This window comes from Nematostella vectensis, chromosome 4, assembly GCF_932526225.1.
Source record: "Nematostella vectensis chromosome 4, jaNemVect1.1, whole genome shotgun sequence".
NCBI classification, from domain to species: Eukaryota; Metazoa; Cnidaria; class Anthozoa; order Actiniaria; family Edwardsiidae; genus Nematostella; species Nematostella vectensis.
The window spans coordinates 14273025-14288961 of NC_064037.1; the positions used below are offsets into that span (position 1 = coordinate 14273025).

The window sequence follows — 15937 nt, forward strand, 5'->3', positions numbered from 1 at the left end:
ACAATAATCAGCTCAGAACTTCTAATGTTATCACAGAGGTTCAGTAACACGGACCAGAAGTTATACTCATCATTTGCTGATTATATAGATATGGTCAATGAGAACAAACTATATTCAGCTAAACCCTAATATAATAATCTTATTACAAAATATAGGGGTTTCAAATTAGAGATTTTTCTATTCAATTCTTCTGTTGTTTGTAATATCATTATATTGAGGTTCCACTGTATAATTATGTTGAATAGCAATTCTACATACCTGTCTCTGTTCTACTCTAGTTGAGCCATCTAATCTTAGGTAGACATAACCATGGTAGTTCAGAAACTTCTCTAAGACATCCAGCATGCGGGTCATCTGGGTGAAGATAAGTACTCTGAAAAAGAAACAAAATATAACACTTTGAAGCAGGGGATGACATTCAAACAAAGTCTAAGTATATTCAGTCCTATGGCAAAAAAGACCATGGTTTTTAATCCCCATCACGAATAAGAGTTTTTTTTTGAATTCACAAAAATCAGCTCAGAACTTCTGATGTTATCACAGAGATTCAGTAACACGGACCAGAAGTTTTACTCATCATTTGCTGATTATATGGATTAGATCAATGGATAACACACTGTATCCTGTGGGAGAGATATTTTATTTGCAAAACACAGGTGAGTGTATGGAAGACCATGGGCTTGGTCCCTATCAGAGTATTGACAATTTTCCAAGAGTCCACCATACTAATTAGTGGTACCTGTGTTTTCCAGCCTTGAGTCGCCGTAATAGATTATCAAGTGTCTGAAGTTTGCCTGTTGGAGAAAGAAAGTAGCCACTGGTGTCAGTAAAAACAGATTGAATCACTCACAAGATAGTTGGTGCAAAACATGAGACCTTGGGAGTGCAAGTCAAACTGCAAATCTAGCCTTCAAATCAGTAAAGCTTTTCCCTCTTACCACAGTCATACTGAATCAGACGTGCTTCTGGGAACTGAACAGTCATGCCTCTTGATATCGGGTGCATGAAGGAGGTTTTTGGCATCAACTCTTTCTGCAGGGACTCAGCCATGATCTTGTTCGTATTTACTAGGTGTGGTGGGGGGTGAGAAGTATGCATGGTGACCCCTACTGTATTCACAGCCGGCACGAAGAACACAAATCTGCAAAATGGCAGTCAATTTGCATGATTAAATACATTATATCATTTTATCTTGTGCTGTGTAGCCTGTAGAGTGTCATGGTAACAAATGAGACAATAAACCTAATTTCAAAAGAGAGCAGGTTTGCAAAGCTGCAATGTTTATCTGGTTGCATGCTTCTTAGCTTTCACATGGTCGATTAGAATTTTGTTGTTAATATTTTTCATGATGCAATGCAAGTTATAGCAGATAGATTGTTATAGTACATAATAGCAGGGATCAAAATAGGGGCCATTTTTTTGGTGTTTGCCAGCTCTATTTTCTGTATTCCCATCTCATATTTTGAGTATGCAGGCTTTTCCTCCACCAAAATCCATGAAGCCGGCAAAATCTAGCATATTACAAAATGAATAGAATAGAAGTCAATTGTTGTTCTAACCTTAATAATTAGGCTTATGATATGTTAAGACTCAATTAGACAGCACGATTTAGTTGTATGCGACCTGCCTACGACATGTCTTAGTCTCTAATTACACCTTATGACTCTCGTAGCCGAACATCGTAGCAGAGTAATAGGCTGATTTACAATCTACGATTCGAGTTGTAGTAGTGCCTTGCAGGCAAGTTGCAAACAACTAAATTGTGTTGTCTAAATTCGCCTTTATGTAGCTCTCGACAGGAACCACCAGCAAGGTGGTGTCTCACTGATGGGTTTTATAAGAGCAACACTTTTGGCCACCAGACAATTTACCAAAGAACAAAAACCTTTAGCAAACAGAGGGTCAAGGTGGTCCAATAAATACAATGCACTGCTCTAAAAAAGAAAGAACTCAAAGTGTTAAACAGTCACTTGATATCTAATTGTTACCTGTTGATAATTTCATCCATTTCACAAATCCTTTGCTCTGGAGATTTGACAAGCTCGTTTAGGGAGTCAGGCATAACACAATTACCCCCTGTACCAATGGTCTCTACAATCGTGACAGCTTTCACAAGGTCTATACCATAAACAGGCTGGGCAGCACAGTGGGCTGTGTTTAATGCAGCTATGTGTTGAAGCTTGTCTCGTCGGTAAACAGACTTTCTATCAGCAATTTTACTCTATGCAAAGAATGAATAGTTTATTATAGTCAGAAACTGGTCTATCTAGGTTAGCAACAAGTTATTTTATAATGCTAATGAATAAGATATTTTGGCCACAAATCAAATGTAAGTCACTTGGGATACCAAGCAGTCAAAAATGGATTAAAATTTAAACTGTTTTTAAGTTAAGATTTAAGTCCTAGCTTTAGTCCTAGCCACACAACATATAAACCACAGCAATAGTCAATTTTTCAATTTGAATAAACTTCACACATTGTGTATTCTTGTGTGGAAAGAATCTCTGGCATTTATACTTGCTTGCAATGTGGATTGAGAGAAGAGTAAATGGCAGCAATGCCAACTTACCAGGAAGAATGGAGAAGCTCTGTTTGGCTGAGGGGTGGGTGCTTTAGTGGCTGCAGGTTCCACTGCCATTTTCTTTGTCTGTGAGACAGGTCTAGCCTCAGGGGTTACATGGTGACTGGCAAGTGGGTCATTTCTCTGACTTGGAGACACCCCACTCATGTCTGTTGTAGTAGAGGCATGAGGGGGGTGCTGCCGATAGGCTTCATAGCCAACAGTGTGCCCTGGATATGGTGGTGGTGGAGGGAGGGACTTAAGCAAACCCATAGCAGACATCCCTGCAGTCTTGACATAATCACTTTGCCTGGTACCATGTGGATGAGTTATGCTGTGCACACCTGGAGGTCGCTGTGTTGCCATACCCATTTGCATAGAGGTCACTGGCCGAGCAAACCGCATGGCATCTTGTGGCCACATGGATGAATTGGCAGCAGCGCTCATGGAAGATGGAAGCTGACGGTCACCCTGAGGATGCATAATCATGGGAGCTCCTGGGTAGCCCTCAGTCTTAACCGGTGACACACCCACAGGCAGTCCTGTGGGAATAAGTCTTCTGACCTTCGCTGGTGGAACAAGTGGTGTCACAGGGTCTGGTAGTGAGTCTACCTCTACGATCAGCTGTCGCGGAGTTTGCAAGGACTGTGTCCTGTATGCAGTGTAACTTGTCACTGTTGTCTCTATATCAGCAAGACAAAGGTTTAGGTATCCAAAGCTGACCTCCTCAAATGGTTTGCGTTCCAAGGCCCGCAGAACAAGAGATGCAGTGTAGTAATTGATTCCTTCAACTTGAAAGGGTGAGAGAGTGGGGCGACCCTCAAAGAGATCTGGATGGTTGCATACCTGTAAGAAAAAGCTAATCTTTAGCTCTGAATGAACTTTAAAGGAAAATTGTGGAGTTCAACTCAGAACTTCACTGTTATAACTGTATATCAATAACACAGACCATCCATGAAGCTGACACTCATCATGTACTGACAGCAGTTATAGGACAATAACAAAAAAAAAAAAAAAAAAAACTAAAAAAAAAAAAAAAAAAACAGACTTATCTAACAAAAACCCCTACCTTGCGTAACTGCATCAGAATGTTGATTACACTTAGAAAGTGTCCAGATTCCAAAGTCTCCTTGGTCCTGAATAGAAAATATACATTTGAAAAACCCCGTATGAATGAGAAACTAGTTCTGACCTTGATATTTAGGATTATGCTTTGTTATGTAGCATTTGACAGGAACCACCAGCAAGTGTCTGACTGATGGGTTTTATAAGAGCAACACTTTTGGCGACCAGACAATTCACCAAAGAACAAAAACCTTTTGCAAATAGAGATTCAAAGTGGCCTATTATCAAAGAAAGGAGAGCAAATAGCCAATATGATTTCAATGTAACTTATTAGGAAGAAAAACAAGTGCACTAGGGTTTTTCTTTACTGCCACTTACTTTCCGCGGGACATAAAGTCGTCATAGAGAAATCTTTGTCTCTTGGATAACCTGCACTTGACAACGTGTTCATACTTCTTGGGCATCTGAGTCTCAACCTCTGATTTCAATCGCCTCAACAAGAAGGGTCTAAGAACCTAAATATAAATAGGGTTCATCTAAGCTAAAAACTCACAAGAAAATACATACAGCAGGGATGAAGGTACTGGATAGTTTGTTGATGGGTATTGTTCAACCTTGGGCACTAAGGAGTTCACCATTTGATGAAAGAGTAGAAAGGTTCTAGGAATAAAATGTCCATGTTTTGCAGAGAAGCTGTGAACACTTCTCCACTTAAAACTGTACTTTTAAAATCCAGGCCACAGGGTCAGGATATCTCGAGTCTAAGCCAGACTAGAGCAGTTTAATCATCTTTTCTGGACTCGGGATATATGGAGAATAAGCTAATCATATGGGGTCTCATGGAGTTGCTATTTTGGGGGGCCAGGATATCCCGACAATGAGCCAATCATACTGGATATCGTTATCAGTGTGCTGGGTATCATCTGTCATTACATGTACTTGAAAATCAAAGATAAATTCTACACCTTATGACGCTGCATGAGAGGGTCAAATTTTTTCCACCAAACAAACTGTGTTAGTCAATTTATCATACTTTTTACTTTGGTAACAAATAAAACAAAGGGAAATTTTAGGATATTCATGCATACTAGAACTAAGAAATAAACTACTGATAACGTCCTGTTCAGCGAACCAGAAAGGTTGATGTCAGAAACACTGCTAGTATTGCACAGACCTAACGAACTCCTACGTGAAACAAAGGCGATTTTCCGAAAAGCATTTAATTGTTAGCATCTAGTGGTGCATTTATGAGTGCTCAAACAATCCAAAAAGTTTAAATGTTCTCATAATACACGTAACACACTCTCTGACTTTTGAAGCACAAATACTTGTTTCTCGGATCACCGTCTAAAGGGTCTTAAGAGCAACTAGACCCTTTTCGCCCAATTTGAAGATTTCGAAATTTACATGTTCCTTATAGTTCTGACAACACAGCTCTGCTCAATTAACCCATCCTAGAGAACACAAGCGAAGTCGGGATATCTCGATTTAGTTCGAAAGTTCCTGCTACTGCGTACAACACAGCTCTGCTGAATTAACCTGTCTTAGAGAAGCACACGCAAAGTCGGGATATCCCGATTTAGATAGAATATCCCTGCTAATGCGTACAACACAGCTCTGCTCAATTAACTGGTCCTAGAAAAGCACACGCGAAGTCGGGATATCGCAAATTAGTTTGAATGTTCCTGTAAGTGCGCACAACACAGCTCTGCTCAATTAACCCATCCTAGAGAACACACGCAAAGTCGGGATATCCAGAGTTAGTTCGAAAGTTCCTGCTACTGCGCACAACACAGCTCTGCTCAATTAACCCATCCTAGAGAACACACGCAAAGTCGGGATATCCAGAGTTAGTTCGAAAGTTCCTGCTACTGCGTACAACACAGCTCTGCTCAATTAACCTGTCTTAGAGAAGCACACGCAAAGTCGGGATATCCCGATTTAGTTCAAATATCCCTGCTAGTGTGTACAACACAGCTCTGCTCAATTTACACATCCTAGAGAACAAACTTAAAGTCGGGATATCCCGAGTTAGTTCAAAAGTTCCTGCCACTGCGTACAACACAGCTCTGCTCAATTAACCTGTCCTAGAGAAGCACACACAAAGTCGGGATATCCAGATTTAGATCGAATATCCCTGCTAGTGCGTACAACACAGCTCTCCTCAATTAACCCGTCCTAGAAAAGCACATGTGAAGTCGGGATATCCCGAATTAGTTCGAATGTTCTAACTAGTGCATTCAGAACAGCTCTGCTCAATTAACCCAGCCTAGAGAAGCACACGCAAAGTCAGGTTATCCCGAGTTAGTTCGAATGTTCCTGCTAGTGCGTAAACACAGCTCTCCTCAATTAACCCGTCCTGGAAAAGAACATGTGAAGTCGGGATATCCCAAATTAGTTTGAAAGTTCTAACTAGTGCATTCAGAACAGCTCTGCTCAATTAACCCAGCCTAGAGAAGCACACGCAAAGTCAGGTTATCCCGAGTTAGTTCGAATGTTCCTGCTAGTGCGTAAACACAGCTCTCCTCAATTAACCCGTCCTAGAAAAGAACATGTGAAGTCGGGATATCCCAAATTAGTTCGAAAGTTCTAACTAGTGCATTCAGAACAGCTCTGCTCAATTAACCCAGCCTAGAGAAGCACACGCAAAGTCAGGTTATCCCGAGTTAGTTCGAATGTTCCTGCTAGTGCGTAAACACAGCTCTCCTCAATTAACCCGTCCTAGAAAAGAACATGTGAAGTCGGGATATCCCAAATTAGTTCGAATGTTCTAACTAGTGCATTCAGAACAGCTCTGCTCAATTAGCCCGTCCTAGAGAAGCACACACAAAGTCGGGACATCCCAAGTTAGTTTGAATGTTCTAACTAGTGCATTCAGGGCTCTGCTGAATTAACCGGTTCTAGAGAAACACGCAAAGTCGGGATATCCAGATTTATTTGGAATGTTCCTGCTAGTGCGTACAACACAGCTCTGCTCAATTAAATGGATATTTCGACTATACGTGTTTCTGTCTGATTACGTGAAATTATAGGCAGAAATAAAATCAAATTAGCAGATCTAAATGATTTGAGACAGTGTCTCAAATATCAGAAAGGTAATTTACGTGTTAGTGCAACCTAGATTTACAGGGACTAGTCTGCTAAGCTATACATTAAGAGTAAAATATTCCTCTCTTTCAGTATGCATAACCGACTGCAGCCTTAGATAGATTGTTGACAAAGTAAAGACTACGAAAATAGGCCTACACAGTTTGTTTGAAAGAAAAATATGACATAGATTGGATGTTTGGAATGTAAATGGAAATGTCTTACCTTGTGCAGTCTTTTTACAAGGTTCTCATTGTATTCCCTACTCCCCTCAATCATTCCTGTCAAAGGGTTAGAGAACCACTCTTTGAAGTCCTTATGGGACTGGAACAGGTGTGGCATCAGAAAATGCATGAGCGACCACAGCTCCATTAGACTATTCTGCAGGGGTGTTCCTGTTAGAAGGAGGCGGCGTTGGCTATTGAAGTTCAGCAGATACTGCCATCTTTGAGACTTGAAATTCTTGATGTTTTGGGCCTGTGAGGAGCAAATACAAAACCATCAACCTTCCCCATACAAGTGCTGCATCAAAATTATGTTACAGAAGTTATTTGGAACCAATAAATATTGGTTGACAAGATGAGGTTTAGTCTATTTTATTTGATTCTAGCTGTACAAGCAAAGTGAGTATAGATATAGATTTGTGCACACCTCATCAAGGATGAAGTACTTCCATTTCTTTCTCCTAAAGGCTTGATGGTCTTGAACAACAAGTTTGTATGATGTGATACACACATGGAAGGCATTACACTTTGTCCAGCCCTGGAAGAAGAGAAATAAATCTATTAGAAAAGAATCCACTGAACATGATGTATTTGAAACCCCAGAGAATGAAATATTACTCTCGACAGGAACCAAGAACAAGGTTGGACATGCCTCGTCTTGGGTTTTATAAGAGTGTTTCTTTCTTTGGCCAATGGTAATTTTCAAACAGTATGGATAACAGCTTGAAGTTATATACAAAGGCCAGAATTTCTGATGCACTTGGGTAAATACATTTTTACAAACCTGTCTCTTCAGCTTGCGTTCTTTTTGGTTTCCATAGTAAGTCAGGATTTTGAACCCCGGCAGCCATTTCTTGAACTCCATTTCCCAGTTAAGCATGACACTTGTAGGTACTACCACTAAGTGGGGACCCCAGATTCCTTTTTCGCAGGCGAGATGAGCCAGCAATGATATGGTCTGGATGGTTTTACCAAGTCCCATCTCGTCTGCCAGGATGCCGTTCAACCTCTTCTCATGCATGGTGACCAGCCAGTCCAAGCCAATCAGTTGGTACTCACGCAAAGTACCACGCAACAGGAAGGGCACTTGAGTTTGAATCTAAAAAAAAAAAAAAAAAAAAAACACACTTCTCTAGGTAAAATACTATGAAAGTATCCAGTAGAAATCACAGTATCATAAAATCTAAGAGGATAAAAGAAGGAACAAGGGATTCTGGTGTAAGAGCATAAGCAGTAGCCTTATTGCACCATAAATCCACATCCTTTAGTCAGTTTGAGAAATGTAACTCTCGACAGGAACCAAGACCAGGTGACACCCCTCAGTCATGGGTTTTATAAGAGTAATAATCTTGGCCACTTGAAATTACCAGTGCAGTATTAAAAACTGTCTGACATTGGATTAAATGGCCAGATAACAGATAGGAATTACAGTAGGAACATACCTGGGTTGTCTCTAGGGTGAAGCCCTTGGGTTGAAGACTTTCCGCAGTAGCAGCCGCACTTGTCAGTTGGTCGTCAGGGGTGTCTCCCTCTTCTTCCTGCCTGACAAGGAACTCTGTGGACTCCTCTTCAGTGGCCTCCTCCTCTTCTTCCTCTTCAGATGTGTCCGCTGGTGTTCCCTCCTCAGTATGAAGATAGTCAGAGGTGTCATCACCTGTGCCATATATCTTGAGAAGCTCTTCAATAGGCATGTCACCTTCGATTCAGAAAGAAATTTTGAGTTATGGCGAACTTACACACACATCCATTTGTTGCAGTGACAAGAGCATTTACATGCTTTGATTTATCAGCCCCCCTATTTTGATTGTATTCACAAACATAAGGACTGAAACCCAGGTCCCCCAACATCATTTCTGCACCACATGTTTCTGCCCAAAAAGCACTCTAAAATTTGAAAGTGGAATATTCTCTGATGCACTGATAGATTGGGATATATGATTAGCCATAAATAATTGTTGACAAAGCACTTTAACCCTTTCAGGCCTAAGTTTCCAGAACTGACAAATGACCCCCTGTCCTGAATTAATTAACCTCACACAACTCAAGTTATAGTCACCTTCAAACATTGCTTTATTGTAAGGAAACTACTGATTATTGTAGCTAACAATATAGAAATTGCTTACTCCCCATATAATAAGTATTCTTTTAAGCCTAAAATGGGGTCAAACAAGCTTGGTTTAAGAGAATTACAAAGCAATGAAAATCATGTTTTTGAATTTCCCGCCACTAATCCACCTATTGTACAGTCTTTGTCAAGAGAACAATTTACTATACCTAAGCAGAAAGCTATAGAAACTAGAATTCAGTGGCATGGAGTATTAAACTAAGCTCTAATGTTATTGATGTCCTTTCCTTAAGCAGGGGAATGTCCGTATTTCAGTTTATTTGTTGTCGTCTCTGCGCTGCTGGTGCCATTCACGAAAGCAGTCTCCCACGCACAAGTGAACATCGCACTTTCGGCACCCGTTTCGCGTTTCCTTTGCCTTATTTCCAGCTTTTAGGCGCTTGTTCTTCGATTGGCAGTTTTTACAGGCTTTCGCCTTGTCTGCCAATTTCTCAGAAAAGTGCTCGACATCCGCGATAACCGGGAGAAGGCGCGGACGTCCGGCTCGCTGTCTTCCCTCGTAAGTTCCAATGAGGCTCTTTGCGAGTGCAAGTCTAAACTCGAAGTTAGTAAGTTTCGCTTCAGCACTCTGTCCATGGAACTGCCATGCGTTGATTATTGAGATGTCCATGTAAAAGTAAAATAAATATTTCCACCATTTTACGTGTCGTCTAGAGGATACCGTATAGTATGACCGATGCTGATCGCTGAGGTCAACGCCGCCCATGTGCTTGCAGTATAGAGAGACACTCGGCGGCCTGTTGATCTCCACTTGGGTGAATTGTCCGTTGATTTTTCTCCTCCGGGTCACTGTGTCATCTCCCTCGGCCTCGCACATAGTTGACAACACAGTCACCGGTTTGTTCGCCGCTTTATCTCGCCATAAAACGACTACCATGTTTCCTTTCTGTCCGAAGGCCGAGTCGCCTTGATTGGCGAGCTTCACGTTCTTCAAGCACGGTGGGAAATCGCGGCGGTTCTTTCTCAGTGTTCCACAGGCGTAAATTTGATCACTTTGCAGCTCTCGAAAAAGTCCGACACTTGAGAAATAATTGTCCATAAAGACAAAATACCCGCAGTTCTTGATCGGCGACACGAGCTCTGTCACAATGTTGTTTACACTGCCGCCGTCACGTTGGTTGGGATTTTTGCCGGTGTAGATGGAGGACGTAATCATATAGCCGGAGCTCGCGTCGCAAAGGCAAAATACTTTGATCCCTCGTTTCGTAGGCTTCATTGGCATATATTGTACGAAGGATAATCGTCCTTTATACTTAATCATCGCTTCGTCAATTGATAATTCGCGTTTTGTAGCAAAATAGGCCTCAAAATTGTCTAAGCATTTCGCTTGAATTATGTCGAGGAATGGCTTCGCTTTGTAGAGCTTGAACTCTGCGCTGCCCCTCGCAGGCGCCGTTGTGTTATCGCACAGATGCAAATAACGCAAAATGGCAAAGAAACGGTCTCTCACGATGGGTCTTGCAATGTTAGGCTGGTATAAAAATGGCTCACTTTCGCTCCAATAATCCTTCATCGAAGGAAGCTTCACAATGCCCATCATAATGGTGATGCCGAGAAACGCCTTCAGTTCTTCGACTGTTAGAGGTTTGATGTTTCCCTCTTTGTCGAACCAATTCGCGTCCTTAGCTTTCTTCCTTCCTTCGTCGTCAAACTCGTCAGGGTTGCATTGAACCGCGTACTTACTAGTCTCGGTCACAATGAGTTCTATCACCTCTGAGTTGAAAAACAACTCAAAGAAAGATAGGGGAGACAAGTTCCCAGGTAGGTTTTTCGGACCAAATCTCGTCTTCAATGTCTTCGCTCTCGTGGCCTTCGTCTTCGGAAGAGCTATCCGAGCTTGAACCGCCAATTTCTTGGCTTTCAAAGCCCTCAAACTCTTCATCATCGGACTCTCCGAAGATATCTTCAAACCATGAATCCATTTGGTCAAAATGGAGTTCAAAACAGTGTAAAAAACGGTGATTTATCGCAGTAGATATTGTTCAAATGATCGCAAGTTGTATAAGAAAGTTGTTTGAAATTTCACGCTCTATCTACTGAAGCACATGGCATTCCCATATAAGGAAGTGGTAAAGAGTTATTGGTCAGTTTTTGAAGGTCACTAGGGAAAACGTCAAATGACGTTCACCGTAAGATAATGCTATGTAACGCAACACGTCATTTGACGTTCACCGGCCTGAAAGGATTAACTAAGCAATAGAGATTAAAGAGAAAATTACCTTCTTTTTCCAGATTAGCAATTTCTTCATCATGATTGGCATCACCCTCTACTTTCTCCTGTTCATCCAAGGTCTGTTCATCATCTTCCTCCGTCTCTTCTGCCAACACAAACTCCTTGTCTCCTTCCCTATCTGCTGCTGGTGGGACACTACATAACAACAAACACTTAGGTATCTGCGGCTGGTGGGACACTACATAACAACAAACACTTTGGTATCTGCGGCTGATGGACTGATGGTACATTACATAACAACAAACACTTTGATATCTGCGGCTGGTGGGACACTACATAACAACAAACACTTTGGTATCTGCGGCTGGTGGGACACTACATAACAACAAACACTTTGGTATCTGCAGCTGGTAGGACACTACATAACAACAAACACTTTGGTATCTGCGGCTGGTGGGACACTACATAACAACAAACACTTTGGTATCTGCGGCTGATGGACCGATGGTACATTACATAACAACAAACACTTTGGTATCTGCGGCTGAGGACGGATGATACACTACATAACAACAAAGACTTTAATATATCTGCGGCTGATGGTACATTACATAACAACAAACAACATAACATTGGCTGCAAGTGTTCTATGGCACTAACAACTTACTAAATTTGACACATATTCCCTGTTGTTTGATGACCTCAGTATCTAAAACAACTCTAAACTTGACTCCTATTCCAAACATAAATAATTTGTTTAATCTTAAGATTGTAACTTTCGACAGGAACCATGACCAGGTGAACACCCCTTAGTCATGGGTTTTATAAGAGTATTAATCTAGACCACTTGAAATTACCAGTGCAGTATAAAAGACCGTCTGATATTGGATTAAATGGCCACCAGTAATCAAAAAACTTTGTGGACTAGAACTCTAACAAAATCATTGAGCAAAAACTTTTGATAACTAACCTTGCTTTAGATGTTGATGGTTTCTCTGTTTCCTTAGACTTGTCATCAACCTCTATGTCACTTTCATTGCTTTCATCACTGTAAAAAGACAAATAACAAGTAAATTATTTTGTAGCTTCAAGCTGAAGACATAATCCTTTTTTCAGTCAACTTCACCTGCCCGAAGAAAAACTTCCACATTGGTAGTTGTGCTTTTCTCGATTGTACTACAACTGATACATGATTTAGCATATTAGCTAACACTTCCAATTTCAAAAAGCATAAATGATTACCTTGCATCATCAGCACTGGAATCTGCATCACTATCCTCATCCATGCTGCTTTCATCACTTCTCTCTTCCAGCATCTGAGGCGGTAAATTCTCCAAGATCTCTTCAATTGTCATTTCACTATCTTGCTGTAACAGTTCTATTTCTTTCTCCCTGTCAAGCTTCTCCACTTGCTCTTGCTCCTCAATAGTCTCCTCAACATCACTTCCCTGGTCACTAGGTTCAAACTCACTGTCAACCTTGGATGAGATGGGCGAGGTGGGTGCAGTGGAGACTACAGAGCCAGGTGCGCTTGATGGTTGAGGCTTCAAGCTCTCAACAAGCCAGGAAGAGTACTTTTCTGTCTGGTCAACAATGAAGTTAAGCTGGTCATCTAGTGCCTTTTTACGCTTCTCTTCTAACCTGCTTTGCACTTTGTACTGTACAACCTGAGTAAAATAATATGGAATTAGTATGGAGCACTAACATAAGTACAACGACACAGGAATTAGGCAAAGAATTTCCGAGCAACAAACATACTACAGCAGCCATTTTGTTGTTAACAATGGTATATTTTTATACAAATTACATACATTAAGTAATTATGATATTTGCCAAATTTGATTAAGGAATTTCACCTTTTCCACATTCGCCCAGAACTGCTTAACCTCCTTGGCTATGCTACTGGCAATCTTTTTCAATCTGACAGACTCCTCCTTCTCTGCTCGAACTTCCTTGCTTCTGAGTTCTTGGTGGTGTTTCATAACTGCTCTTGATAACTGTGAGATACCGACATCACAGAAGTTTTTAATCACTGTTCCACTGGCCAAAGCCTATTTATGATTCAAAACTATATGCCATGCTTTTTTGAAAAAGCTTCTTACGCAAATGAAAGAACTAATTTCAACTACATTGAAACACATTTTTATGGGAGGGGCTGGGCTACTTTTTTTAAGAGTGGTGGTACTTATATAATATTTTATGACTTTAAGGAGGCACTAAAAAGCAAAAACAGTAGGTGCAATGGTCATAATAATACTATTGCTGATAACAACCTGATTCAATGTTCAATTACATCCATACCCCTCCAGAAGCCATGTCTTCACATTTATTGTATATAACAACAACAGCTAAAATAATGTTACCTTCTTTGCAGCACCACGTTTCCACCGCCGCTCTTGTGCAAAATCAGTTGCCAGCCACTGCATTTCCTCAAGTAAGTAATCCCAATGGGCTTTCTTTCTTGGAGTTTCCTGTACTTTAGGCAATCTCCTTGTAGACCAAAGTCCCTCTTTTCTAAGCTCATTAACTCTTTTTATTACCTCGGCTTCCTTTTTAGCTTCAACAACAATTTCTTCCTGGCTGCCAAAGGAGTTATCCAAGACAGACATAACTGACTGCCCCTTGTGAACATAGGACAAACTTTTAGCATGGGCAGACGGGTTACCAGGACCATTCACTCGAGGCTGCCCTCCTACAGACATACTGCGGTGTATAGCAGCAGGAGTTGGATTAGAAGGATGCCCTCCAACAGGAATATTAGTTACATTACTGCCATTTTGATGTGGTACATTAACCATGTGTGGATTTGGTACTGAAGTGGATCGAGACAGTTCAGGTCTCATTTGCGTCCGATTCACCTGGTTACCAGTGAAGGGTGATACGTTAGGAGCAAATCCTTCAGGATATTGCTGATAAGCAGGATTCATATTGTAGTTGCAATGTGACTGTGTTTTACGAGGATCAAGACCAGCTTGTTCGTAAGTTGGCACCTGCATAGAAGCAAAGTTCCCATTTTGGGTCTGGGGTTGCCACATTTGTTGTGATACTGCAGGCATTCCAAGGCTCACTGGTGTTGAGCTTTGTAAAGCGTGAAGCACATTGTCATCAAGTCTATTTGAATTCAAGAAATTCATCATTTGTGGGGTCGGCTTTCTTTTGAATTGCAAGTAATCCATCATGTTGCCTCCACTTTGAAGAAAAAACAGCTCTTGCAATTTTTCACGATAATTACCACGCACATTTTCCATTTCAGTACTATAATAGTCAATAACCAACTGCCGAAGCCTTGCAGTCTCAGGCGAATCTGCAGGCTTTCCTACTGGTACAGGATTGTGTTTCCTCCCAGCAGGATTAGCTATCTTGTCAGGATTCAAATTTGGATTATGAGTTCTATAAACTGGAGAAGGGGGTGGATGCAGTCCTCCAGGTGAGCTCACTGGACCCATACCTCTTGGATTCAGACCTCCTGGTGACGGCTGGTTGGGAAACCCTGTAGGACTTGGTATAGGTGGTGGTCTACGAGGAGCATTGTACCCATGGTGATGTACTGTGCCTCCAGGAGAAGGCCCCTGAGGATAGGTGAATTGTTCTCTCTGGTAATCTGTGTAAATAGGGGAGCGAATAGGAGCAGGACTCTCAACCATACCATGGCCAAAGAAATCCGGACTTATAGGTCCAGGGCTCATGACACTACTAGGGGTGGCACAGGATGGAGTGCAGATACCAGAGGAGGGAGAAATGGCACCAGGCATGTAGGCTGATGGTCCAGCATAGCGTGAAGGTGAAGGAGCTGAGTGGTATGAGTGGGGTGATGGCGGCACACTGGACTGACTTCCACGAGGGAGGTTGTGTTGGTATGTCCGGTGCGGGGAAACAGGGTTTTGCGTAGATCCTGGGCTTTGGGGGGGCATAAACGGACTTGTTTTGTAAGGAGAAGTCGGAACATTCTCACTCATTTCTTGTGTCCTTCCTTTTATGTCACTAATTTGAAGTCTTTCTTCCTGGGAATGCAAACGGCGAACTCTCCGACGAGGAGTTTCATCGTGGTATTGTGACGAATCGCCACCTCGTCGCATCACGGAATAAATAGAGAGTTTCCTGAAGGCATCCTGTTTCCCCTTCTCCTACGCACACATCATCGCGCCTGGAGTAAACAGAAATAAAAATAAAAATAAGTTTCCCGGTAAAAACGAGCATGCGCGATGTTGCCGCCATTTTGAAAAAGCAACGACGATGTCAAGTTTTCTATCCACATAAATCCCGTACACAACTGGTCCATCATTCGATAAAATACTCACATCTTTATCCATTACTAAGTAAACTATCATCATCGGATATTATTTCCTTTTCTAGAGAGTTATTTTCTAAAATATCTTCAGTTTCTCTCGGCCACCAGACTCTCCACTCGGAGCATCAAGCACTTCGTATGAAAGGAATTTCGCACTACGCAAAGGCCCATGGGACAGCTTGGGTAGCGGCTCCCAAGACTTTCAAACTTCGTAAAATAAACGCTTAAAACTCGTCACAAAATATTTGTGACCGAAATAAAATACCATGGATGTGAAGATAATTACCTTCTCGAGCTATACTAAACTTTGGAGAGCACTTTTTGGTGATTCAGTGTAATAACAATTGCTATGAAGTCGCTGAGGTTGTAAGGAAAGTCTTGTATTTTGTACTCGTCGCTAAGGCGGGTTCCCGGA

The 15937-nt window shown here is 41.5% G+C and overlaps 2 protein-coding genes and 2 non-coding genes across 5 annotated transcripts in view; all 4 read right to left on the reverse strand.

Moving 5' to 3' along the window:
• LOC5510936 (helicase SRCAP) overlaps window positions 1–15928 on the reverse strand; it is a 31078-nt gene extending 15150 nt beyond the window's left edge. The window contains exons 1-17 of one of the 2 annotated variants that reach the window (XM_032380176.2): window positions 15809–15928; window positions 13598–15378; window positions 13091–13231; window positions 12477–12901; window positions 12205–12282; window positions 11281–11429; window positions 8379–8632; window positions 7721–8035; window positions 7364–7474; window positions 6938–7189; window positions 4004–4140; window positions 3630–3696; window positions 2570–3406; window positions 1989–2221; window positions 939–1141; window positions 740–794; window positions 259–373 (exon numbers count right to left, since the gene is read on the reverse strand). In XM_032380176.2, the coding sequence (XP_032236067.2) occupies window positions 259–373; window positions 740–794; window positions 939–1141; window positions 1989–2221; window positions 2570–3406; window positions 3630–3696; window positions 4004–4140; window positions 6938–7189; window positions 7364–7474; window positions 7721–8035; window positions 8379–8632; window positions 11281–11429; window positions 12205–12282; window positions 12477–12901; window positions 13091–13231; window positions 13598–15310 (5085 nt within the window). In that variant the 5' untranslated portion in view covers window positions 15311–15378; window positions 15809–15928. Of the gene's footprint in view, window positions 1–258; window positions 374–739; window positions 795–938; window positions 1142–1988; window positions 2222–2569; window positions 3407–3629; window positions 3697–4003; window positions 4141–6937; window positions 7190–7363; window positions 7475–7720; window positions 8036–8378; window positions 8633–11280; window positions 11430–12204; window positions 12283–12476; window positions 12902–13090; window positions 13232–13597; window positions 15379–15532; window positions 15696–15808 lie in introns of those variants that run through there. The other variant, XM_032380175.2, reaches the window with a different exon arrangement.
• Window positions 10–78, reverse strand: LOC116617426. Its single transcript, XR_004295768.1, has one exon. It is a non-coding gene; the product is annotated as a small nucleolar RNA SNORD18 (small nucleolar RNA).
• LOC116617427 lies at window positions 517–585 on the reverse strand. Its single transcript, XR_004295769.1, has one exon. It is a non-coding gene; the product is annotated as a small nucleolar RNA SNORD18 (small nucleolar RNA).
• LOC116607713 (piggyBac transposable element-derived protein 4) lies at window positions 8983–11244 on the reverse strand. Its single transcript, XM_048726002.1, has one exon. The coding sequence runs from the start codon at window positions 10944–10946 to the stop codon at window positions 9318–9320; it is 1629 nt and encodes a 542-aa protein (XP_048581959.1). The 5' UTR covers window positions 10947–11244; the 3' UTR covers window positions 8983–9317.
• Window positions 15929–15937: the final 9 nt, after the last annotated feature.

Coding starts and splice junctions, on each gene's coding strand:
- LOC116607713 (XM_048726002.1), bottom strand. CDS start 10,946: ATGATGAAGAGTTTGAGGGCTTTGAAAGCCAAGAAATTGGCGGTTCAA.